Below are 27690 nucleotides of genomic sequence, written 5' to 3' on the forward strand. Positions count from 1 at the left end.
TGACAGCGCTGAGGCGGAGATGGAGGGGACAACTGTATGCCACTGAATACTCCTCGTACGCCCGCGGGGCACTGCTATGGGTAAAGCCGGGAACCCCCTTCGTAATGTCGGACGTACACATAGATGCGGAGGGGAGGTATGTCCTGGTGAAGGGTCGCATAGACGGGCAACCAGTGGTCCTGGCGTCCATTTACGCTCCAAACACGGATCAGGGCACCTTCCTGGCGCGTATCTCAGGGAAATTAGCGCCCTGGCACGGCGTCCCATGGATCCTGGGGGGCGACTATAACGCGGTACTAGACCCGGTGCTGGACCGTTCGGTCCCGCCGAGGCCAGAGGCGACATCCCAGGGGGCCACGAGGGCACTCACACAGTGGGCGACGCAGTGGGGTCTGAAAGATGCATGGCGTGCGCACAATCCAAACACTAGGGTGTACTCATACTTCTCGGGAGCGCATGCATTACATGTTCGCCTCGACAGATACATGGTGTCAGCGGACATGTTGCCCCATATCACTGACTCACAATACCTGGGTAGGACACACTCCAACCACAACCCCCACACACTGCACATGGCCTGGGAACGCCCGCGCCCGCCAATCCCCACGTGGCGACTGCAACCTGCATTACTGCTAGATGCCCCCTTTAGAGATTCCCTGCAGGCCAGAGTAGCGCAATACTTCGAAGACAACTCAGATACAGCATCCTCCCCGAGAGTAGAGTGGGACGCATTCAAGGTGGTGGTACGGGGACATTGGTTGAGCACTCAGGGGAGCATACGGTGGAAGTTGGAGGAGGACTTGCGCAGGGTGGAGGCGGACCTGCTCGGCGGGGAGCAGGAGGCGGTGGAAGGTGCAGGCGACCGGCTGCAGGCGGCCCGGGCGGAGCACGAAACGCTACTGGAACGGCTGCGGCACGTCAACTTTGCGGCCCATTCGGCGCGAGTGCACCAGCACGGTGACAAGCCCGGCAGGTTATTGGCCTGGTTAGTCAGACAGGAGGAACGCACGGAGCCGGTCTCCGTCATCCGCATGGCTGAGGGAGAACTAGTGTACACCCAAAATAGGATACACCAAGCGTTTGTGGGACACTAACGGGCCCTATACAAGTCGCAACTGAGAGTAACTGCGGCCTACATAGCAGAATACCTGTCGGACATCCCGCTGCCCTCCCTTATAGGCTCACAGCAGGACGCCCTGGGGGCGCCATTCTCCGCGGACGAAATACGCGAGGCCATCTTCGCACTGTCCAACGGCAAATCACCTGGCCCGGATGGACTGCCCGCCGAATTTTTTAAGGCGTGTTCAGATACGCTGGTTCCGGAGTTGCTCAAGTTGTATAATACAGCAATGGAAGAATCAGCACTCCCAGACTCGCTCAACGAGGCAAATTTGGTCTCGCTGCTGAAGCCGGGCAGAGATGGCGCACTCATGGGGTCCTATAGGCCGTTGGCCATGCTAAATACTGATTATAAAATTTTCACCTCACTCCTGGCCCGCCGCCTGGCCCTGGAGGCACCTACTCTGGTACACGCCGATCAAAATGGCTTCATGCCGGCGCGGAGCACGTCTCGTAATCTACGCCGCCTCTTCCGGATTCAGGAAGCGGCTCTGACGCATTGGCCTAGGTCGGGGTGCCTGGTCCTGGATCTGGAGAAGGCCTTCGATTCGGTAGAATGGCCATACCTGGGAGCCGTGCTGGACAGATTTGAGGTGGGAGATGCATTTGCCGACATGGTCGGTCTGCTCTACCAGAGACCCAGTGTCCGAGTGAGGACGGGAAGGCTACTGTCGGAGAAGATCTGGGTGCGCAGAGGCACCAGGCAAGGCTGCCCCCTGTCCCCCCTCCTCTTCTCCTTAGCCATCGAACCACTAGCAGCTCTGCTACGGGACAGAGGAGCGGAATGGGGGATCCCATTGGCTGACGGAACGCACATAGTCTCACTCTACGCAGACGACCTGCTGCTTTATGTGCGGGACCTCACCGCGGTGCCTGCCGAGCTATCGGACGTCTTCCAGACCTTCGCAGAGGTCTCGGGCCTCAGGGTCAACTGGGCCAAGTCCGGGGCATACTCGTTTAGCCGTGATCAGGAGGAATGCGATGTGCATCTTGGAGGGGCCAGGCTCGCTTGGTACCCGACCACGTTTAAATACCTAGGACTGCACATCTATAGAGACCCACAGGACTTACTGGAGGGCAACCTGGTGCGCGCCATTTCTTCTCTGCGAGCTCAGATCTCCTTCTGGAAAACCCTTCCGCTAAACGTGCCCAGCCGCATCGCTCTCACTAAAATGATAGCGCTCCCTAGGCTGCTATACTACTTCGCGAATATCCCCACGTATGTCCCCACGCGGATATTCCGCGATCTGGAATCAATGCTTCGTGGCTTGATCTGGAACACGGGGCGACCTCGAGTGGCGCTGGCTAAACTGTACTCCCCGACCGCGGAGGGAGGATTGGCTGTCCCCAACATGGAGCTGTATTACTTGGCCGCACAGCTCCAATGGGTGACGTACTGGCTCAGCGATGCACATCTGGACGATACGGCCACTGCGGACTACCAGTGGACGCATCCCCAGACCTGCGCCCTGTTTCATCCATTGACCAAGGGACCCCGTCCCCTGCCTATGCATGTGGCCGTGGCCCGCAAATGTTTTCTCCGCAGCCTGAAGCGGACGCAAAATACCAGGCCATATGCTCCTGCCCTCCCCCTGCTGGGCACCCCCAGGAGGAGCGGGATGGTTACGCAGCGCAATCTGGACCACTGGGTCACGGCTGGAGTAGAGACCATGGGTGACCTGTATTCTGACGGAGCCCTGCTCTCATTTGCGGAGTTATCTGACACCACGGGACTCCCGGCCGGGCAGTTCCTACTCCATGCGTCGGTACTGCGGGCATACACTGACTACTGGGGTGACATCCAGGATGAACCGCCGATGCACCACCTGGTCCAATATCTACATGTAATGGGCAGAGGCTCGCACATCACGCATTGGTTGGCGCAGGCGCTTCTCATCCACACGCAAAAACCCACGCAGCAGATTAGGGCTAAATGGGCGGCGCACCGTGGGAGGGATTGGACGGACAAGGAATGGAACCTAGTACTAGCTAGCCCAGTGAACATCCCCCGCAATTCCCGCTTCCGTGTCATCCAACTGTACATCTTGCACCAGGCATACCTAACGCCAGATAGAATAAACAGATACTTCGCGATCGACACTGCCGTTTGTCCCAGATGTGACCTGTTAGGCGCAGATATCCTGCACATGCTTTGGCACTGCCCAACCCTGACCACGTACTGGGGGGAGGTGACCTCACTCCTGAATCACAGCACGGGCCCGGGCCTGCCGGACATGTGGGAGGCGTGCATTCTCGGCCTCTATAAAAGGACCAAGCTGAACAAAACGCAGGCATGGTTCTGGGATCTGGGCCTCGTTACGGCCAAACGGCTGATTACGCGACACTGGAAACGGCGGGAACCGCCCACCCCGAAACACTGGTTCACATCCTTTACAAACTGGGCCGGGGCGGAAGGCACGGCGCTCCACCGGGAAGAAATAGCGGGCATGCGGCAGTTCCTGATAGCTCAGCTCTGGGATGGCATCCTGGGGTCCCTGAAGGGGGAGGGCACTGTCAGAGGGCTCACGTAGACTGGGTGAAGCCGGAGGTGGAACACAGGGGCTAATGCTGTATCGCAGGAATCATCGCAAGTGGCGCCCCCCCCCCCCCCACCCCCCCCCCTGACACAGGCAAGAAACAGCCAGCGCGTAAACCTCGGATGCGACCCAACGCCCACGCAGGCGCCCATCAGCGGCCATTGCCCAGCAGCGCGCCCCAAGCACAAAGCTGCTGACATCGCCCCCGCAAGCACACTCCACCCCCCCCCCCACCCACTATCACATATATGTTTACATGTTTGTAGTATCGGACCCCTGCTCACGGACGGTGGCCTCTCTGACCCCTCGTGTTGGAGTCGGCAGAAGCCGCTGACGGCACTACAGATGGCGACTGCAGGCGTAGACGCTGATAGCCACACCGACAGCGAGGCTCCTCCACCTGAAGGCCACATGCTCCACTAACAAGGCCGGCGGCCGATGACACACTATGGCCCGCAGGGGCTGCCCCACTCCAAGTTCAGGCACACTTGCGCACGCGCACCTCTGACCTCCAGCTGCACTGTAACAGCATCGGCAAACAGCACACCGTACAGAGGTGACACCTACAAATACCGTGCTAGTGGGACGGACTTCGAGTGGGGAAACCGCGATAGGAACATTGGGACACACCGATACGAACTGTTTTGTTTAGTTTGCCGATTTCATGGCTCAGTTCTAGAAAAAAAATGAAAAATAAGGCGTCATTTATGGACTTTTCCTTTCTTGACCTAAGAAAATGTGACTATCTTCTCCATGTCCTAGCACACCGGGGACACAAGGGACGCAATGACATGCCCTTTTTATGATGGCCCACACCCCCACGATTCACCGTTCATTTGCAGCCGGCCCGCAGGGTTGTAGGCTTTGCTATGTGTACTGTACCTTTGAACATTAATAAACGTCTTAAAAAAATAAATAAATAAATAAAAATAGTAGGATTCATTTATTATGCTGTACTATATGCTGTTTTTTAATAACATGAATTTTGGATGTAAATGCTTTTATGATACATTTTTATCGAATAAAGCTTATATCTACCTAGAACAGACCTTTCTTGTCTTGTGCCAGTTCACTAATCATCTACCTTTATTCATCATGGATTCATTTTTTATTTTTATTGTTGCTTTTCCGCTTCAAGGAGCAAAGCCCAGTAAAAGCGCATAATCCAGTTTGCAACACAGGTGTTGCTGCTTAAGAGAATTTGAGGAAATTCTGGTGTTCCTCTGCAACTTTACTCTGGAGTAAACCGGCATCAGCCTCCAGCAGACACAAAGTACCATCTCGGTCCTATGCAACCATGTTTTGGATGGGCTAATTTGCAGTAAAAATATTTGGGGGGGGGAGGGGGGTAACGTGGAGAGCGGAGGAAGACTAGCCTCCACAAAACATCTGAGTTTTAGATTTGCCATCGACAAAGCACACTACCAGTTCACAGCCATGGCCTTCGAACTAAAATCCGCACCAAGGGTCTTCACAAAATGCCTCGCAGCTGTAGCGGTGCATCTACGGAGGGAGGGGATTCATGTATACCCCTACCTCGACAACTGGTTCCTGAATAGCAAGTTTCAACACCCCATCAGGGGTAACAAGCGCTACATAAATACACACCTTTTTTTCCTCCTCTATCCTTCTACTTTCATTTCAAATCCAAATAACTAACTAACCTATCCACCACTTAAAATGTACTTGCATGTTTTACTATACTAATTAAACACTAATCCTCTATGGGTCCCGGAGTAGCGTGCTACCCGCCGAAAAAGCGATTCAACACCTCGTCAGGGGTAGTAAGCGCTATATAAATGCAATTACAATACAATATGCATGGATGCCTGTGTTGCTCAACAGTTCCCTTAGTTTAATTCCGCTGAATAGTATGGTTATACTGCTTGAAGGCAGGTCCTTATGTTTTGAACAACGCATGTCCAGTATTATGCACCTTTCATAGAATTCTATACTTATGTATGTGTGGGAGGTGTAAAGACGCAACATGCCACCACGCAGAGTAGAATATATGAACATGGTGACAAGGCCGGAAAATTGATAGCGTGGCTGGAAAAAGGTGATTAGGGTTCTCGGTTGGTGCCGGAACTGCGCATCGCGGGTGCGGCGGTCTCGTCGGACCCTCAGCTAATCGTAGACGAATTTGCCCGCTACTTCGAGGAGGTTTAAACCTCGACTGGGGCGGAGCACAGGGACTTCTTGGACTCTGCCCTTACGAACGATGAGGTGGCGACGGCCACCAGAGGGGTTCACTCTGGCAAGGCTTCGGGCCCAAACGGTCTTCCTATTGAACTGTTTAAGCTCCATGCTAACCGTCTGGCCCCGCACCTGAAAGAAATGTACCTTGAGAGCAGGGACCGCGGTGAGCTACCGTATGATCAGCGAATTGCTAATATCGTGCTTATCTATAAGGATGGTAAGCCGCGCCTTGAGTGTTCATCATACCGCCCGATCTCCTAGTTAAATGTAGAACCCAAAGTGTTGGCCAAACTGCTCGCCGCCCGCCTAGTGAAGGTTATCGCAACGCTGGTGCATCCGGACCAGTCCGGTTTTATGCCTCGTCGGAATACTGCTCTCAATCTCCGACGGCTTCACGGGGTGGTGGCCGGTGCTTCTCGCATCCATGAACCGGCAGTGTTGTTGTCCCTGGACGCCACAATGGCCTTTGACCGTGTGGAGTGGCTGTATCTCTTTGCCGTCTTGGAGAAGTTGGGGTTTGGCCCTGAATTTATTGGTTGGGTTCGCCTACTCTACTCTGCCCCCTTGTCTCGTGTGGATGTTAACAATCATAGATCCTGTTACTTTGCACTTGGAAGGGGCGCACGTCAGGGTTGCCCTCTCACCATTGTTCACCCTCGCACCTGAGCCGCTTGCGGCCTGGGTGCGCTGGGACCTTTCGATTAAAGGGTTGCGCTGAACACCGGAGTGGGAGGACAAGATCTCGCTTTATGCTGACGACATCCTATTGTATCTGACCTCCCCACACAGTTCACTGGCGGCTTTTATGGAGGTCTTAGCTATTTTCAGGAGATTTTCCGGCTTCGCAATTAACTGGGCGAAGTCTGTCCTTTTTGGAGTAAGCGGCGATCCACCTAGAGTGCTGTTGAACTGCCCAGTTAAACTACAATTGGTCAATTTTCGCTACCTGGGGATCCAGATATCGAAAGACCCCAAGGTGCGTTTCGATTTGAATCTGCTTCCCCCGCTGGCCAGACTGCGAGGCGATGTTGTCAGATGGAAGGGATTGCCGATCTCAATGGCGGGACGCGCAGTACTCTTCAAGATGATGGCCCTACCGCACTTTCTGTACGCTCTGCACAATTCCTTTGACCCGCTACCTCCGGCGTAATTTAATGAGATAGAATCTTTGCAGCGTGGCCTGCTGTGGGAGGGGAGACCGCGTATTGCTTTGTCAAAGTTAATGTTGCCCTGATATGATGGAGGCATTGGTCTCCCTAATATCAGGAAGTACTATTGGGCGTCCCAGCTGGCTCCAATAAACCATGCCATCTATGGTTCACCAGTTGACCCGGGTTACGCAATGGATCGGGTCAGATGCCCGGGGGAAGAGTATACCAGAGTGTTGTATCCGAGGAACGGTTGTTTCCCTTTGGTCGGTCCTCCAGCGACGAGAGTATGGCATGAGGCCAACAGAGCTATCAAGTGGGAGGGACGTATAACGCTAGCTACACCATTGTGGAGTTCAGAGAAGCTAGGTACTCTCTGGAAATCGAAAGCGTTTGGCCGATGGGATTGGATTGGCATTTCTCAGGTGCGTGATGTTTGGGGCAAAGATAGGGTGCTGACGTTTGAGGAGTTGCAAGCCAAGTATCAGCTGTGTGATACGGAACGATTCAGATACCTTCAGGTCAGCCACGCTCTGCATGCTGCAGTTCCCAGTGGTGTGTCCCTCCCGGTGGCCTCCTCGCTGGAGGACAGACTGCTGGATGGTCATCAACCCACCAAAGCAATATCGCGGACATATAGAAAACTCGTTAACCACTCTGGGGCGGCTAAGAGAGCAATGGGTGGCAAATGGCTTGGTTCTGGATGAAGAAGATTGGAGGGAGGCGGTTTCATCCCCTAGAGTTGTGGCTGTCCCGATGAGACTCCGTATGGTACAACTACGGATTCTGCACCGCTCCTACACCTCGGGCCCTGGTCTGATGAGAATGGGGTTGGCAGCAGACTGGGGATTGTCGACGAGGGTGTGGTTTGCCCGGTACATCTCTACATATTCTATGGGAGTGTGAAAGGGTCCGTGATTACTGGACTAGGATACATCTGAAGATGAGTGAAGTGTGGGGAGTGCGGATTGAGTTGGAGGCGCGTCGATGTTTGCTGAATGTATGGGAGCCCTCTGACCTTTCGACACACGGTAAACTCTGGGTCACATTAGCTTGCAAAATTGCACAGCTCTGGGGTGCGGCCCTAGCGCCTCTGGAAGTGGATGGAAGACCTCGACTGGTGTATGTTCCGGGAGAGGTCCGTGTATGCATCAAGGGGGCGACCCCGCAAGTGTGGCAAGGTCTGGGGTGCGTGGAACGTCTTCCGGGGAGACATTTGTACACCACCTGAGATAGATCCTGACAATATAGAACCGGAGGACACCTGAGCCCGCGCTTTATAATTCTGTATTCAGTCTATCATTTCCAGTGGAGGTCTATGTTCTCATTGTATGCATTGGCAGTCACTCAAGGCGCTCTGGTCGGTTTTGTATTGTATATGTTTACTATTGTTAATAAAAAGATGTTTTAAAAAAAATAAACAGGACAGACTCGTCTGATAACATTGCTCATGAATGCCCGGTGTATAATTTCCTTCATTGTCATGGAAAAGTACCATAGGCAAATGTATTTAATTTCAATCAATGTATTAACAGCCACAAAAACCTGAAAAGGAGAACTTTACTAATCGTGCAAGTGATCCAATTGCACATCATACTAACCTTTTTCATCAACTGAAAAAAATGTTGTTAGAGTAAAAACACAATTTTTTTGCATAAAAGAGGCTTTGATGTGCTAATTTAGCGTTTGAACCAAGGCCCAACTAACATCTAAACAGTAGACCGTCTTGCGGTGTACTTTGTAAATATGCGAGCACACATAGTGTAGAAGTGTCTGTTAGCTTTGATTCACCGCAGTCATTAATGTGCACGCCTCCCAGGAGGCTGCAGAGTCACGGCGAGGCCCAGCTGGGAACACACCCACTTGCATAAAAAAAAACCCACAAAGCACTCTTTTACACTCACACCCACCAAAGGCTGCTACTTTGCATCCAAATGTCATAATCCCATATATTATGAAAACACCAATGGATGCGTCAGCAAAGGTAAATTACATAGATTTATTTTTAAAGCATGCACAGCAGCAGCCCAGTGCCCTGCACACGGGGGCCTGTAACTCCTGTATTTGGATATAGAAGCTGACAATACTTGGTGCACTTTCCCTCCTTTCTCCAGAATAGGGTGACCAACTGGCATGGGTGCAAATTCAGGACGGTGAGTGTAAAAATTCAGGACAAAGGGTCAAAATTCAGGATAGGAGGTCAAAATTCAGGACAAAACTTCGGGCCAAAAGGTACGTTTTACAGAGACATCAGAGTAGGTCGCACTATAGTATACAAGTAATCCCATCTATATCCAAACATATTCATCCATTTGCAAACCTATCCATCATGTATCCTTCCTTCCATACATCCCTCCATCCACACTGTCACTCATCCATCCATCCATCCACCCTTTCACCCTATCCATCCGTACACTCATCAATCCACCAATCCATCCACTGAGCCATTTATCCTTTCACCCATCCAGCCATCCTTTCACTTATTCATCCATCCACACAGTCACTCATCCTTCCACCCATCCACCCTTTCAGTCATCCATCCATTCTTTCTCTCCTTTGACCCTTTCACTTAGCCATCCTTCCTTCCATCCATCCTTCTACTCATCCACTCATGAATCCATCCATTGACCCTATCACTCATCCATCCTTTCACTCATCTATCCACCCATTCACTCGCACATCATCCACCCTTTCACTCATCCATCCATTATTTTGCTCATTATCCATCCATTCACCCTTTCGTTCATCCATTCACCCTTTCACTAACCCATCTAGCCGTCCACCCATCCCTTCACTCACTCACTCACTCGCCCACCTTTTCATATTAATTATTAACGGAGTCTTTATCTGCAGAGTTGCATACAGAAGAGGCCCATCAAGAATGTCACCCTGGTTATAGTCCCTAAGGCAAGTTCTAGGATAGGCCATGGGACGGACATAACCGTCACACTTAATCTAAAATGGCGAGCTTCTTCTCCAGATATCGATGAACGCAGAAATTGAGCAGGCAGCTTGAGTTCAGTATCTTGCGGGCAATAAACACGACCCCTTAATCGGTCACAATGGACTGAGGGACTCCTAAAGTTGCAACCAGGCACAGGCTGCTGGCCGCATTCAGTACACGCCGAGGTCCGCCTCAGATGCTTACCTTAGGAGAGATGAGGGGCACCATGGTGGGTGGTAGTCCGGGAATTCATAAAGAAGGTCATGGAAGGGGCACCAACAAAGATTGTCGCCCTGGGTGCCACTAATGCACATAGTTTAGAGTTCTGCAGTTTTTCCAGAGCCTTTGCAGCAACCACCTATAACGTTTTTGTCCTGTTTTAGTGGTACACAGTTACACAAAAGCTATGCCTCATTCTTTAAAATAAATTTGCCATTTGCAAACAAATACATAGCAGAGACATTTTAAGGCAAGGGCAAAGCGTGCAACTTCCAAGGACCCCAAGCTATAAGGCCCCCTCCCTCCCTCCCCTAGGAACATGATCTATTTCTATATTATTTATTTCAACGCACCCCCTCTCCTATGTAGTTTTAAGGCTTGTTGGGCCCCAAGGGAAGACCTATATCAGCTGTTTCTGCATGATTCAGTGTCTAAAACTTTAACATAGTTTAATATTTTTGAGCATTATGTAAACTTCAGTTTTCAGAAAATGGTTAATAAAATTCACAAATGTTCCGATGTCATGCACAGGGCCCCCGAAAATCATTAAGATGACAATGATACAGGGCAGTAGCTATCAACGGTGGAGAAGGAGCATCGACACCGGGTCCATTGCACACCAATTATTGTTACCTTTTACTGTGCAAATAGACAGCGGGGTGACATTATCATTGCTTGCACTGGAGCCCAGTGCTCTCGTGTTACACCACCGCACAGAGACCATATTTTATCTGTCATTTTACCTGTTTAATGCGTCGTGCGATGAGGATTCCTGAAGAACAGCCAGAACTGCAGGAAACCTCAAAAAATGCATTAAACTCGGATTCGGACATTAACAGTTCCCCAGGCCTAGTCCTTTTATAACTCGTTTTACTGAGTCTACAGGTCAGGGGTTGAATAAGGGTCCCGAAAAATGTAAAAGGGGAAAGGCTCAAAACCTGCTCTGCACATCCAAAAGTGCCGTGGCTGGGTACCCTAAAGCTGTTCTCATTGGCCTTGAATCAGGGCCAATGAGAACAGCACTCCTGCAGTGTACCAGCGAGTTCTAGGATTGGCTGATAGCTTTAAAGCCAATCCTATATTGCTTTGTTTGGTCTACACAGCAAACGGTTGGCATTAGAAAGGCACATGATTGGCTGTCACCCAACAGCTGTTAAAATTACGGACAAATGGCATCCGTTAAGGAAACCTTCACGGACAACGGACAGATGGCTGAAATTACGGACTGTCCGTGAAATTTACAGACGGTTGGTCACGGTACTCCAGAAGCGGTGGCGCGGAGCTGGTCATGTGGAGAGGTAGTTGTTTTTTTGTGTGTGCAGTTTTACATAGCCCGAACTCTACCAGAAGGTATTGGAGCTCTTTACATGAGCACCAGTTACGTTACACAAGGACACATTCATTTTTGGTCGGCACAGGGAGATTGTCATTTGCCCAGAGTCACAGGACACTGAGCCGACGCCGAGGGTCGAACCTGTTTCCCCGGCTCTAAAGTCAGCAGCTCTGGTCGTATGGCCACAACCTCTGCCCAACTGATGCGGAGGGGCACGAGATTTTTTTTTAAGGGAGAATGCAAACTGAAAGCCGCCCAGAACATGCCTGCGAGTCTCCAGTGTACTGCTGTCACCGCCAGCCTCAAGGACACTCCTTTGTGCCCGTAGTGTCATTGGCGCATAGGTGTAATATTAATAACTTTCTTCCACTATATGGTCATATATGCCGCCCTTCTGAGTTTCTAAATTTTGTAGCGAAACAAGGTCATAATACTCAATTCATGGTAGTCACTTTGCTTTTTCTAAAGGCTTAAGGACGAGGCTTCCTATATATTGAGCATTTCAACCCTTAAAGTTCAGAACACTGCATGTCGTCAGTGGCGTGTGTTTAGTTCACTGACCATCCAGTCGATGCACTGGTTTGTAGCACCATAAATACCATATAGCGCTATTGATGTCCGCTAGATGTCACACCGTCTATCGACCGCAGAACCACGAGAGAGGCCAGGTGTGCACGATTGGTTTGAGCGTTAAGCGCCTCATACACTGATCTTTGAGAGGGCGAATAGACTGGACCTGATTATTTGAAAGAACGATTTGCTCACCCCTTATCACTTCAGCTAGGAGTTCGAGGAATCTCAAGGTGCATCGCATGTGCGTATCATGCCATTAACACAGTGTCATGACATTAACGCCACATGATCCGAAATCCCACACTTTTCATTCAAATGGCTGTGTAAAACCAACGTCACAGCGTCCCTCAAAAAGCGTGGTGAACCCGCAGCATGCGTGCTGAGTATTAACAGCTTCAAAGCTCTCTTTTTATTTTCTTGGCGTGTGTACCGATCTTGGAGCCCCTAGATAAAGTGAGTTTCCACAGTCCAGGCAAGAAAGGATTCGTGTTTGGACCACAAGCCTTCTGGAGAACGGAGGGAACAGGTGCAGGATTTTATGGAGTATTTTGAGAATGCATTAGCAGCTGGCCGAGAGTTCTAGATAAAGTTTTGTTCAGCCATACCCCCAAACATTTCATAACCATGATAGGGGAGGGAGGCGTACCTGGGGATTCTGGCCAGACCAGTCTCAAATGGGGATCAATACTATTCCCTAATATCGCGAGCTGAGTTTTATCTCCTTTTAGCGATAGGCAGGACCTGTTCATCCAGCTATCAAATCTCTCTAAACAGGAGGCCAAAGAGGGGGGATTGATGATCTTGTTCGGAAGTTAGAAAGAAAACCAGTTGGGCATTATCCGCATATGGTATTATAGAAATCACAAATGGTGATACAATGTCTGTCAGTGTACGCATATCAAACAGAGAAGAAAAGAGGTGTTCTACCAATTTATCGACAATACATAATGGAGCAGGGTTAAACGGAGATCCCGATTTAACTATGACAAAGAGAGCTGCAAGGCTATCCACTGTCATGTAGGGAAATTCCGACAGGCCATTCAATTTTTCCTATTTTCCTGCTTGCCTCTTGAGTTTGGAGCTTGAATCCCTAATCGGGGTCTTGGAAAGTTGGATTAACCTCAATGACTTTTTAAAATCTCGCAAGATTGATACGAACACCAAGTAACTGACAGGTTGGGGTAGAGCTGTTTGAAGTGGTATCTAATAATGCCTTAATAATCTGGAATGAGGCATGGCTATGAGCATCAAGATGTCGGTCACACTCTACGGGCGCTCTGAACTCCTCCATCATCCGCTCACATCCTGTCTGAGTTTTGGGAGTAGCAGACACTTCCACCCGCCCGTTGCGACCTGGAAATCCACAAATGCAAGTCTTGCTGCTAGTGACTACCAAGATCGGATGCGGGTGGCAAACCGACCACAACCCAGATACAAAATGGCAGCTCCTTGAAAGAGCCCTGTCACCAACTGACCAACTCGAGCTGCTGAGGTCCTCAGGCCATTCAGGTGACTGGTGGGGACTCTACCGGTCTTCCCCCGCCTCGTCCCTGTTCAGAGGCCTGCGCAGTAACTTCCAGTATGGTGCCCGCCTTGACATCTGAGGGAGAGAGGGCCCAGGTAGTCAGCCTGGGGCTTTCTGACGTGGGCGGAACCGTGCTGTTAGGAGTGGTAGAAGTCACTTACTCATTACGAGTGTTCAACATTCAGTTGTCACGATACCTTTATCTACATTCCCTAATATTCGTGGTCCATCTATGCATTTAGAGACGCTCCCTTACTGAGTGAAAAGGAAGCCTCTCCCACAAATCCCTGCTTGGCTTACTGATCCGGTTAGTGACCACGCCCCTTTACCCAGTGCTCAGCTGTGTGAAGACCTCGTAGCGTTCTTGTTACTTTCGCCTGTTAGAGATATTGCTTTCCTGATTCCTGAGACTTCGGCTCCTGCTCTCTTATCCCCGACGGTATTCCTTTTTGGGTGCCTCGTTCCTTGCTCTGTTTGCCTGCCTCCTTATCCTCCCCACCCCTTTGCATTTCCTTTTGCCCACTATTTCTCCCGTAGGGATTTATCCCATTCTTCCCCCTTCCATTCTCTGTTCCTGTGTGGCGTTTTGCTATCAGTATCGAGAGAGCATTCTGTTTCGCTGACAGGATTTGTTTGTGCTGCGTTTTTCCGTGTCTTACGTTTGTCACGCGGGCTCTTTAAGGTTCCGGCTCACTCGGTCTTCAGTTTAGGAGTGACCGGAGCCTCCCGCATCTCACCTGTGTTCACTCCCGCTTCGCTCTGTGTTTAGTTTTTTGAGCTGAAGGCGTGGAGAGTTGTTGGTGTTCCTTTTTAGTGTATTGTATAGTTTTGTGTCGTGTGTGTTCTGTGTGCACCCGTTCCGCTCAGTCCTCAGTTTAAGAGACGGACGTGGTGTGTGTACCCTGTGCCACCTTGTCTTTAGCTCTATTGGTGGCCAGAGTTTATTACCAGCTATTCTGTTTCCAGTCCTTACTCTGTCTTTAGCTTTATGAGTTTGACTGGTGGCTCAGTTCTATCCTGTCTTTAGTTTATGGGTAGGATTTCCCTTTAGAGCCTATTCCACCTGGTGAGTTTTCGACCATTTATGCCACCCTGTTACAGCTGGTACTTGAAACCTTCCTAAGTACCTTTTTGGCTGCTCAAGCATTGACGCTCACCATAGTGAGGTAAGTGCAGCTTTATGTTGAACACTTGTTTCTCTGTTTGGGAAGTATTCCTGATATAGAGCAGTAATGTATATTTTTTTACAGCTTTCTCCTGCCTTCAAGACTGCAGTTACACCAGCCCTGCTGGGGGAAGAGTTGGAATACTCCTTGGATTAATTCCCCCCACACTTTTTGTGGACACGTGGTCTGGAGTGTGTTTATCTTCCACTCGGGAGCGTGTCTTTGGGAAGTGTGTGGGATTTTTCATCTTTGCTCCTGTGGAATTTACATCCTCCTCCTAATTGGGGAAGGAACCATAACACGTGCGACTGCTTATGTGGCAGCCGCTGGATGCTGGCAGAGGCCACACTTTGGGGAGGAGTCTACTGCAGCCACATCCCAACTGGTGAAGCGGCCCGGGTTTGTGGGTAATGGACTGGACAATTCCCCCACCCCCCTCAGCTGAGAGGGAGGCCCGCTAGACACATCATTCCAGGTCCAGAGTTCCAGGTGGAGAGACTGAGCCTGGTCTGTTTCCAGCTGGGAGAATGTGGACGCCCATGCAGAGCTCCCTTGGCCTCTTGGCTCTCCCGGCCCATTAAACCCAAACTTCGGTGACACCAGTCGGGTTCGGAGCATGGAGGAGTGCCTGATCCCAGGAGACTGGCACACAGATATGTGTCCATTGCTTCTGCTGGGCAGAGTGAGCTACTGGCAGACCTTCTGCTTTCTCCTGCAGACACCCTCAAGGGCCTAACTACATCTGCTGAGGCGGTGGCCCTTTCCGGTCAACCAGGGTTGAGGGGGATCATCCTCCGGTTGGAAGCCAGGAGCGGACCACAAGCTGATGTCATTTGAACTGCGGGGAGGGAACACGGCAGGAACTGCTGCAGGACTAAGTCACAAGCTGCCCTGCAGACCCTTTCAGGTGCAGGGTGGTCTTCTCACAGACATCCCTTTCCTACAATGAAAATGTGGGTGTGATACAAGAGGGCTAGCCCCTTGCGATGCCCCATGATAAAAAGGTGCACGTCTGGTGGAAGTGGGGCAGCCCTGAGACTTCTGGCTTGAGTCTCCATTGCTACTCAGTTGGGACCCCCTTGCGGTTTAGTCGAGAGGATCTTCGGAGAGAGATTCTCTGGGGCGAGACTGGGGGACTAAGGAGGTGAGGGAGGGGGAGGAAAGAGTCCGCCAGCATCCCGAGCCCCCAGATCTTCAATGGTCGCCATGCTGCCCCTCTTAGGGGTGAACAGTGTTGCCCAAATTGCTTTCCTCTCTCCATTAACTAACCAAGGGCATTGACAAAGGAGTGAAATCACATCCATCTCATATCCGCATAGACCAGTACACCACGGGCGACTCCAACACTAATAATACTGCTCTAGCTAAGCCCCCTCTGCTAGAGGGAGATCACACCACCACCCTTCAGGCCATACACACCTCACAAGACTTTGTAGATCTCAAGATAGGAGAGGTGCACATGGACATGGCCCTCATACGGCAAGATCTCCGTAACGTCACAGCTAGAATTTTGGAGGCTGAATCCCGTCCATCTATCATGGAAGAGGACGTTATGACTTTAAAGGCACAAATCTCACAGCTGCTATCTTATAAAAATGAACTCCATCTGTGCACAGAAGATGCTGAAAATAGTTCCCGTCAAAACAACTTTTGCTTTGTGGGCATCCGCGAGGAAGCAGAACCCACGCAGGCCGCAACCTTCATGTAGACCTGGATCAAGACATGGATGCCGTGGCATCACCTCTCAGCATGGTTGTTGTGGAGCGGGCCCATCAAACCATCATGCCTAAGCCGCAGGTGGGAGCCCCGCCCAGACCAATCATTGCCCGTATACTTAATTTCAAGGACAGGGATGCCATCCTGCAAGAGGCCCACTATCATCCTAACCTGTCCTACCAAGGAAGTAAGGTGATGATCTTCCTAGACTACACTAGGGAGGTGCAAGCACAGCGTCAATCTTATAATGCAGACAAGGGGTGGCAATGGAAGGACTCCCATGAAGATCTTATTGCGCTGTATGCAGACAATGTTCTTTTCATGGTGGATCCGCTCGTTAGGACCCCTGTGGTCTTCGCATCCTGCAGCAATTTGGGGAAGTGTTGGCCTACAACTTAACCCAGCCAAATCAAATCTGGTACCCTTACACGTTCCTCGAGACTGTATGACATAGCAATCCAACATCCCAGTGAGGCGCCTTAGTTTTAGATATCTGGGGATCTGGTGGCGCTTCCCGATTTTTGTATGCACTGCAAAATCTACCTCTCCACCTTCAGTGCCATTGGTTTCATGCTCTAGACAAAATGGCCACAGCATTTCTCTAGGGTAATGCAAGGCCACGCATGACCCTTGTTCATTGCCAACAGGCCCATTAAGATGGCGGCCTGGGGATGATCAACAGTTTCCTTATCTAAGGCCAATTATGCTCAGAGTATGGGGGGAAATAGTTGGGCCTTGTGGGCGAACGGCAGTATTTGTTGGTTACTACTGTCTCTGTAGATTCAGTCTCTTCTCTGTCAGACTAATGCGAATGCAGCTGTTAACTGACCTTCAAATAATAATGGTGAACTGCACTGTATGCTGATTAAAACCAAATAAAGTTTATTATAAAAAAAAAAACTACAGAAACGATCTGGAACATTTCACGTGGAGAATTCAAGGTGCAATTGATTTTTGTATCATAGTAGGCAGCTTGGGCAGTTTCAATTTCGGCATTGTATTTCCTTATTGTAGCTCGATAGTTTGATTTGCTTATTTCGTCATAGGATTTCCTCCATTCCCTTTCGGCTTTTTTACGCTCTTGTTTTAGTGTCCGTAGGTAGAAGGTATACTAGGGGAAGGATTTATCTTTGGCACCTCTAGTTTGGACTTTTATGGGGCTAATTTTATCGTGCAAATGTTTGATCCACTGAGGGTCCTTAACATTTGCGACTAAGTGGTCCAGGCCCAGGTTGGGTCTCGTAGTGTCAAGAAAGGTTTCCATATTTCAATTGTTTTGACCAACTGCTGTCTATCCAGGTGATTGGACTGGGAGAAGGGGTGAGCGTGGAGTGTTCAGGACCATGGAGATCATGCAATGGTCTGACCATATTACAGGGTGCATGTCCAGAAACTTTAGGAGAGTGGGGGGTGTTAGTTAAAATGGGGTCAAGCAGGTGCAATTTTTCACCAGTAGGACCAAATACCAATTGGGAGAGTTGAATGGCAGAAAGATCTTGTAATAGCTTCGAGGTCTGTGGGATCTTCTAGGTGGATATTGAGATCTCCAAATACGACGAAGTTTGGTTTTTGGCTTGTCAGATTGGCATTCGCATCGGAAATGGCCTAGATAAAATGGCCACACATGCCAGAGGCCAGTAGATAGGAGTGCACCTGAAAAGGTGTATGTAGGAGACAGTGAAATTGCAAAGATCACGCTTTCATAGTCAGGAGCTGAAGGGGTTCCTGGAGGCACCTAAAGGCTTCTTTAAGTATTAGAGCAGTCGTCCGCCTTTCTTGTTCTCTCGGTCTTTCTGACAAATGTAGTAGTCAGAGAGCAGAACCTGAGTGAGGTTGGGCCCTGAATCTACATGGAACCAGGTTTCTTTCAGGAAAACCACATCTACTTTTTCCTCCTCTAGGAATTAGAAAAGTTTTAACTTGTGGCGCGGAAGGGATCTACAATTGGTTATAAACATATACCTGCTGGTCATGCCGATATTGGCTGTCTTGGGGCCATGGATGCATTGGAGGGGCGTAGAGCAGTTCTTACAAAGAAGTTCCCCATTGGACAGATTGCTGAATGAAGACAGTGATCCTTGATAGACCCCCGAAGAGCTAGTAGTTGGGGCGAGGAATAGGTCAACTCACTTGGATGGCTCGGGCGGGGATCCTGTACCTGGTCCCATTAGGACACAGACAGAATTGCCTTAGGTGCATGGCTGCACGCTTGGCTTTATTTTATAGTGCTGGCCGAGATGAACTGAAGTACCGACCAAGAAAGTTGTCACAGCGTCCTAGTCCCCCGCCCAAAAAAATACACTGCCTCCCTTGTTCTGAGTATTTAAAACATACTGTGAATAAAATAGAAAATACTATAAATAAAATACTATTAAAAAAAACAAATGGTCCCATGAGGCGCACAGTGCATTGCACTAACAAAGCAGCTATGCTCCTGGATAAACTTTATAGTGCTGGTCGAAAACGACTGGAGCGCAGACAAAGATGGCATCTAACAGTGTCCTAGTTCCTCTCCAAACCTTTCCTACCACTTCATCAAATTGCAGAATGCAGTTTCATAATAAAAATAAGGTGGAGATTCATATTTAGCTTTTAAAATTAGGTTATTCAGAGTAATTAAAACACATTATTAAATTTAAAATAATAAAAATGGCCCCTCGTAGCCGCACCTTAGAGGCTCATCGCACATATGAATTTCCAAGTGTCTATTTCTCCATTCAGGAAAGAAAAATTATTAACTGCACATTTACTTCTTGCTTTGATAAGTTAGGTGCACCCAGAGAATTAAAGAGAATTGTCCTTGTAGAGGAAGGATGTAAAATACTTACCATACTTTGGGTTTTGGTTTACACGCATGGCAAGCTAGTTATTAGAGAAACAAAATATGGTTAACAGTTCAGGGTCAACCCGGACAATTTATCTTGGTGCTACTGACAGCTAACAGATGTTATCATACTCAACGGTACTCATTGATCTCACAAAGATGAAATGCTGGGTGAGCCAGTCAAAATTTGAACATGTGCCAATGGAGTCAAGCACAGGTCCCTGGAGAGGATGCATTAGTTAAGGTAGTCATTATGCTTAATGGTGATGGGGCTGTTTAAAACTAAAAGGTTGAGAGCAGTGCTTTAAACAGAAATATAGAAAGCAGGTAAATCACTACCCACAGTTGTAGAAGGGGTTGTGAGCGGGTGTTTCTCCTTTCCACAGTTATCTTTTTATCAAAAGGATAGTTTCTTGCTTCAAATCAACACAAGAATCCAGGCAGCTTTTGAGTGAAGAGTGATTCTTTTTATTTACCACATGTTGTTGTTTCCGCTTCACTCGTTTTTAATTTTTCATTCGGTAAAATGTGAGATAAAATGAACAGCTGACATGTGTTTCGCCCTATGTGGCAGGTAGAGCCAGGGCTTTCTCAAGGTTGCGTTTGAAAGAGAAGAGAATGTTAAATGGTAGAGCAAAGGATTGCCCAAAGAAAAAGGGGGACACCAGGCTAGTGTGTGACGTGATGGCAACAGATAGAAGGGGAAAAAGTATTGCAAGTGAGATTTACGGATTTGATTAAATAAAATGTGCCTATGAGTCAAGAGTTTTAGGAGGGGTTTCTCGAAGACCAAATAAAAAAGACCGAAAGAGACGACCGAAAGAGCTGGTGCTAGCAAAGTTAAGTTAAATGTGAGTGTCATAGGAATTAATGTGATAAGACTTTTGTGTGCATATTAATATTGATGTGCAGTAGTAAATTGGTTCATGCAGGGTCAAATAATGCTGAACAATTAGCAACTATATTAGTTGAGGGGGATAAAATAACTAATCTTTACAATCCAACAGTACCAGTTTGCTACTCCCGAAGAATGCCGCTACGCTCTCATTAAATGAATTGCAGGAGTTCTGACAAGTGCAGGTACTCTCCCTTTCGAATAAAAGAAGTGCATGAGAGTACTTGCCCATTCAAAGCGGTGATTGAGAAACTAAAGAAAAACCCTGCTTTTGCTTCAGGACAACGTAACCATTTGTGCCTCCCTGGAACTATCTAATCAGGCTTTCAGACGAATAGTAATATACATATCTGAGGTGCAGTTTGACATGCCTCAGAGTACTCCATTCGGATATAGGATGGCCACCTGTTTTGTGCCGGCATGACCAGTATTTTAATACTTCTACAAGTATAACAAGCATTTACAATGCAATAGGTCTCGCAGCATTAAAGTTTGAGTTATTGGCATTGTGTATGACAATGCCAATAGTTATAACTTTTCAAATGTGACACCTATAGCATTTGTAATGCAATGTGTGTTGTATTTACGTGACTTAGATGTATTGATATTACAAATAACAATGGCTTTTAATTTTTTTAATAATACTTAAATAAAAGTTATTGTAATTGAGTCGGTGGAAGGGTGAAGTGGGTTGTGTGGGTTGTGTCCCCGAGTGATGTGGTGGTGTAAATGACAATGCCTTTTATTTATGTTTTAAAAGCAAAAACAAAAAAAAAAGGCATTGTTATTTGCAAGGTCAATGGCTTAAACGCAAGACTTATTACATTGCATTGCATTACATTGTTTTTATTGTGACACTTGCGTCATGTTTTTAGGAGGTCATAGGGATGTGTGTGGTGTGTAGATGAGTGGAACAGTGGCTGCGTGGAGTGCACATGATCAAGATGGCTGGGTGGAGTGCAGAAGGGTCACTTTTCGGGTTACCTTAAATTAACCCACCCCTACCAATTAAGCAACATACCCCCCAAAAGCCAATGCTCTCTTTTAAACCTCCTAAGCCAAACTTACCATGTCCCTCTGCCCCGACGGTAGGAGCGACAGCTCCAGCGCATTGAGTGGGCCGCTTTTAAGAGCTGCACGGCTGAAATGGTGCCAGACAATGGACAATGGATGGTTCTCCCAGCCGTAGTGTGGGAATCGTTTGTAAACTGCTTTGTGATCTGGGATAGGATCCAAGTCAATGAAGAGGGCGTGCTTGGGAAGGTATGGCAGTAAGGAGGCGCTAGCCGGACTCGATAGTGGCTGAATTAGGGGAATTGCATGCTCTGGACACCTCCAGTGTGTGTTTGTTGTGATACCAAGGGCTCAGGGCTGTCAGCTAAGAATGCCGGCACACAGTCTATTCGCTCGGATCGTTATTTTTCTTTAAAAAAAAACGCATAGACATCATGGAGCAGTTAATCGATATCTACCATAAATAAACACCAACACCAACGCGAGACCATGTTGTTTCTGTTCCTCATATGTAAAACAACCCGTCCGACCACGCCGTTACCTCTAAAGGAGCTTTAAATGCACATTTAAAAGACCGATATATACATTCCCTCTTCGGCGTTTGCACTAGTCAAATGAAACCAGCTTGGCTGCCTGTCTCGTGCGAGCTTCACAAGCAGCGCCTAAACACAGGCTGTTGTGGATGCAAAATGCAAATCATATGCTGCTGCCTTCTGATTCTACATAAGCTTCCTGTTTCTCATGTCTTCGATTTTTTTTTGTTGGATGTCAGCACTGGGGATGCCGTTTCAACATATTAATCTCGTACAAAGTAAACAAACAGAGGGGAAACCACAGTTCCTCTTCAGCTTACCTTAAAAATATCAGCCACGTCCTTCCCTGCCAGTTATGAGCTCTACAGCGGCCCGCCAGGTGGACTCAGAATTTCACCAACCCACAGCGGGGAGCCCAGACAGGGTGGGGCGCAGCCATGGTGTGTTTTTCACTTCTCTACTTCTTCCCGTAGGCTCCAGGGCTGCTTCGGGCTTCTGTGTAAGGCTCCGCTCCCAGTCACCCTGGCACTAGCAGACAGAACATCTCCCGCCTCTGCTGCTGCCTGAGCATGTTGCCGGTCCCTCCCCGGGAGCACGTCACCGCACGCGTGCAGTAGCTAGAAGGATCAGCTCGGAGTCCGTACAGGAAGCTAGCGCAGAGCACTTCCTACTTCCCATCTGGGGCTTGCATTCACCTACAGGTGATTAACTGAGACTGGCGAAGGCATCCGGAGCCGTTTTTAAGAAATTGATGATTTACGCAGAGACTAGCTGACGTTTCTGCGTGTAACTGTTCTTTTTATTTAATAACAGCAGACAATCTGCATCAATTCAATTTGTCAGTCAAGAGTCAACCTAGGAATGTGAAAAAAAAAAAAACAAGACGTGCCCGTGACGAAACTGTCGTGGGGCGGGACTTCTGTTTCCTGCTGGAAGCTTGCGCCCACGGAGTGGCTGGCCAGGGGAGGAGCAGTGGTGACGCGGGTCTCCCATGCCCGAGGGAGAGCCCCACGGTGACAGCTGAAGTCCGGAGTTGCGCCAATGCAGTAAGTGAGGCTTAGTTGTAGTGGGGGTGGCAGCAGGGGAGGGGGTGTGTGTGTGTGCGCGCGCGTGTGTAGCTGTAGCTGGTTGTGTGTGTGTGTGCGCGTGTGTGTGTGTGTGTAGCTGTGCGTGTGTATGTGTGACTGTGTGTCTGTAAGTGCATCCTGATGCATTGTGCCTGCGTGAGTGTGGCTGTGTGTGCGCGCGATTTCGAATGCCTGAATTGCTCTGAATGTGGGACGGGATGTGCACAGCGCCGGCCTGGACGTGCGCGTACAGGCAATAAAATCGCTGAGGTAAAGCACGTAACCACCCCCTGTACGCCATTCCCGGAAAACCCACAACAATAGGTCTTTCGCTGGAGCAGCGCTATGCGCTGCTAACACCAGCGAGACCTAAAAATTAGAAAAATTATCTAAAGCCCGTATTTTCCCTAGTTCAGTAGATACTCCCAGCACCCGTTAGACGAAAACACTTTATGTGTTCTACAGCTGACCTAATAAACTCAGACTGATAGTTAAAGCAAACAATGATAGAAAGACCATGTTAGTAATAATACAGACACCTTTATACATAGATCTACCTGAGAAAGAAGCCCCGGGCTTTGCAGGCTATTCAAATGTAACCAGATTGGCGGTGTGATTCTCTGGGAAAGGTGACAACCCTCCCTCGGGACTGCCTGGACTCTGCCGGGAGGGACCAGGACTGAACCAGTTCAATATGCCGCTCCTATGCTGCTTTTTTTAAGTTTAATAAGTTTTATTGAATCATAAAAATCAATAACCTACATTAAAGACCTAAAAAAACAATGCATAGGATATATTGTAAGCAAAATACAGTAGGCAACAAATCATAATAGAAAGCTATTTACATTTTGGGAAAACAAGGGAAAGGAAAGCGATGGGAAAGGGATAAAAAAGGGGTATAAAATATATTAATAATCACTAAATAGATGTCCATACTCCTGTGCTGCTTTAATGAACAAAATAGGCGTTGGGAGTGATAAACCGGGTTATGCCTTGGCGGTATGCCCGTTCCCCGAGGTTAGGCTGCTCTCGCCGGGGAGTGGACAGGCGGTCGTGGAGACCGGAGCCGGCACTGACAGCCCCTCCTCGCTGTCACCTTTCACCCAGTGCCGACGGCACAGAGCCCTGGAGGGGGCGCAGCGAGTGGGACCAACCCTGCCACGAGAGAGAGGATGCCTCTCCTCCCCAAGGGGGCCTTGACACCCTGACCCTTCCCTGGGGCCCTAAGGGGCCCCTGGACCCCACACTCACCCGATCCCAGTAACGCCGGCCCGCTGTGTGCAGTTCCCTCTCTCCCCGCCTGACCTCCAGCTGCTGCGTGCTGAGGTGTTTAGGACCCCAGCCCCGCCCCACTGGGCTAGCTATACCACTGCCTGATGCGAGCGCAGTCTGTGCGCTCCTCACCTGGGGAGAGAGGGGACGTAGGATCCGGGTTCACTGGGAGAGTTCAGACCCTGACCAGGGGGTATGCGCTTAGGGGAGCACAGGGGCGGAATGAGATCGCGGAGGCACGTCCCGGTGCAGGCAACGCTGCGGACAGCCCAGGGTCCTTGTTGAATGGAAGTGTCAGGACCTGGCAGACCCTGCCTGTTGCACTCACTCACCTCCAGACATGGCCGCGCTTCGAGGCATCGGGGCTCTGCGGGGCTGCGCCGGTGAGAGCGGGGAGGGGGTGCGGGAGGGCAGAGGAAGTGGGGGGACCACTCGGGAGAGGAGGCAGGTAGCTACCCTCGTCCGAAGGGGCATGGGAGGGTGTGACATGGAAGGTTTGGCGAATAAATGGGGTGTGTGCTGGAGGGCAGGCCGGGTTGAAGGGTGTTCACACGGAAACGGGGAAAACCATGCTGCCTAGACCCTGGGAGGGAAACTGGGCTGTATAGACCCTGTGATGGAGGCTGGGGCTCTGAATGGAGCTAGGCTTCTTGAATTGAGTTGCACAGGCGAGGAGGGGGGCAATTCAGTTGGGTTACCACCTTTCAAATACTTGAGAGAATTATTGGTGCTTTTGAGTGGGTGACGAGTATAACACCCGGTTTTATTGACCAGAATCAAACAGTTGCCATGGCAAAGTCAGCAGAATGCCTACATTGTGTCTTCTTGTCCTTCTGTGTACACGTGAGTGCTTTCCTTATTTTAGGTGGTACCTAAACTCATGACAGTCAATCACTCATGTAAGTGGAAGGCGTGGTGTGGGGCGCAGGTGGTTCAGTTTTCAAAAGAAAGCAGGGTGCACAGTGGGAACTGTAAGAGGTGGAAGAGCCTGGACTTGAGTATTAGTAGTCCTTGACGTCTATGGAATTACTGAATTTGTGGGAATGATTTAAGGTGCTATGTCGAAATGTCTTTGGACCCAAGTACTGGCGAAGTTCTACGCCAGAACTACAGTTTTCTGTATTTGTTATGTTTGTCATGCTCACCTCAAAGTTATTTCCCTTATGTATAAGTCCCCAGAAACCGCTGCCCATTTTTAGCTATGTTACTTAAGTTCATAGGAATACCAGGTTGCCCCTTGTTTTATTAATATAGCATATTTTCAAACTTGGCCCCGCCCATCGCACTAATTCTGCCATTTGTGTACCTGTCACTTGAGTGCATCTGCTGCTGGTTTCTATGCTTGGTTGCTGACTTTAAATGTCAAAATGTGACTATCTCATGATTAGTGACTGGGCTGTACTGGTAACAGCAATATGACTATGATATTCTATTATCTGATCCGCCCTCACTTCTAACTCGTATCAGTGTTTCCCCAACATCTTTGTCAGGGTCATAGAATTATATGTACTACACTCACTATGCGTATGTTGCACATTAATATATATAGCGAGAGGGTTTTTATACTCCTCCTTTTCTTGACATTTCGGGAAATCTGAAGCACACATTTACATTTGTGATAGTCCTTGATTTTTAGGACCACTGTGGCATTGCCTGACACATGGCCAATATTCAGGACCACTGTGTATTGTCTATATTGATGCACAGTCCCCAGAACCAAACAGTAGAACATGCCCATCACACTTAAACAGATGCATGTCAACTAGGTGGTATTTGTAGGGGTGTAGGAAGTCCCAGCCTCGTTATCTGTATTTATATGTGTGTGTATATATTTATAATACATGTATTTTTGGTAAGAAATACTTATTCGTGTGGCAGTAACATGGAATTTTTTCTAGAAAAGGCACAGCAAACTCTCCTCTTTTCTTGTAGCAGATAGCACTGAGTTGTCTCATAGCACAAAAACACCTTTAACATAGGCACAATTAAGTGTGAGGTTTCGGCATCCGGTGGTCATGAGCTTTTGGAAGCAGTAATCTGGGCTAGACAAAAGAAAAGGGCTGACATACAAACTTTTGCACCCTGCACAACAGGCACTGCAGTTTCATCCTTCACCTCTATCGGCCAGCCAAAGGCTGCACCACGGAAGAACTAACCCGCACCCCCTCTCTGATAAAGTCTAAATGGAATTTCTAAAGGTAGCTTTGACTCCAGACTTATTTCTTCAGTGTCTGGGCAGGGGCATAGCCACGATTAATGCAGCATTTGGAAATGCACTGGGGCCCATTATACATGACAATTGCTGTGCTTTACTATACCAACAGCAGTCAAAGTGACCATTTTCCTTGTCTGACCTAGGGCCCATGGTATCTTTGCTCCTCCACAGTGTCAGATTCTCCACTCTTCAACCATAAGCATGCATGGTATTTTTTGGTATTTTGCTTCAAGTCACATACGGAAACAGCGTACTCTGCTGTATTAGGAAGCCTTGTGGGCATTACGGTCCCTGGATAGAGCTGAACTCGGCCCTTTCTTCCATTTCGAACCACGTCAGAATTGTTCATAGTGTGTGGTTCGCTCGACTTGAGGATTTGATTTTGAGTGTCGTTGGGGAATTTGATTTCCTTCCCTTGCCAGATGGAACGGAAGTACAATCGGCGGAGGGATCGATGTTCTTCACTGCACTTGCCATAGAGCCCTGAAGAAGTCATAACCGGACGAAACACGTGTTGGCTGTGCAATCGATCATCATTAAACCGAAAGAACACAATACACTTGGAGTGTTCGACTGTTATTTCAATTGTTCTTGTTTCATATGAATAGAATTAAGACTGCAGTACTGTTTTCTGCAAGTTACAATAAGATGTGTCCATAGGCATTTTTAAATATATTTGTAGGCTTTGTGTCTGTTTGAAGGGTTCAGGGTTATCCTTTCGTCCTATGGTTAATAAATATCGCACATACCCAAAAGCGCACTTGAGCAGGCGCCAGCACATACTGCTAAAAACAAAACCCCTTTCCTTTGTATCCTTAAGCATGCATGTAGTACACTTGCACCGCCTGTCCTAATCCTCCATTTTGTGCCTGCTCAAAACAGGGGTATCCATACGGGATCCCATTGGCTTCAGTTCTTACTCAGTTTTATCATGCATGTACTGCACAACCGCAGCATACACACTGTATGTCAGCACCATCAGAACTTTAAACAGGTGCAGTGTGTAGGCCACAGTCTCGCAGATGACAAATCTCAAAACTTGGTACCCTGTTACCACCACTTTACATTCTAAATCCAGTACAGGGATGAGTGCGCACTTTATCTTGCATTATCAGGGACAGGTTGATGATTCTTTGCTAGATTAGCATGGTATCAGGGCAGAAGCATGGACACAGGCTTGTGCAATACACAGGGAACATTCCGGTTTCAGCAAAGATCTTTGTGACCATATTTTCATTTGAACTCTCTTATGTGAATGTATGACTTAAGCGCAGATCACCCGGGAATGTTGCCAATAAAGTTTGTCCATCAAGTGCAGGTTGCAATTAGTTTTTTTTGTTATTACTCTGCTCAATTGTACAGAAGTCGTGTGCTTGATAAAAGGCCCCGCT

General features: G+C 48.7%; 2 protein-coding genes across 3 annotated transcripts in view; one reads left to right on the forward strand and one right to left on the reverse strand.

Moving 5' to 3' along the window:
* The window catches only part of HADHB (hydroxyacyl-CoA dehydrogenase trifunctional multienzyme complex subunit beta), a 147903-nt gene extending 123746 nt beyond the window's left edge, over positions 1–24157 (reverse strand). The window contains exon 1 of the mRNA XM_086928100.1: positions 24064–24157. The gene's annotated coding sequence lies outside the window, so the exon portion shown is untranslated. The remainder of the gene's footprint in view (positions 1–24063) is intronic.
* The window catches only part of HADHA (hydroxyacyl-CoA dehydrogenase trifunctional multienzyme complex subunit alpha), a 120202-nt gene continuing 116338 nt past the window's right edge, over positions 23827–27690 (forward strand). The window contains exon 1 of one of the 2 annotated variants that reach the window (XM_086928099.1): positions 23827–24467. In XM_086928099.1, coding sequence (XP_086784225.1) covers positions 24425–24467 — 43 coding nt within the window. In that variant the 5' untranslated portion in view covers positions 23827–24424. The remainder of the gene's footprint in view (positions 24468–27690) is intronic. The other variant, XR_015296705.1, reaches the window with a different exon arrangement.

This window comes from Lissotriton vulgaris, chromosome 6 (genome assembly GCF_964263255.1).
Source record: "Lissotriton vulgaris chromosome 6, aLisVul1.2, whole genome shotgun sequence".
NCBI classification, from domain to species: Eukaryota; Metazoa; Chordata; class Amphibia; order Caudata; family Salamandridae; genus Lissotriton; species Lissotriton vulgaris.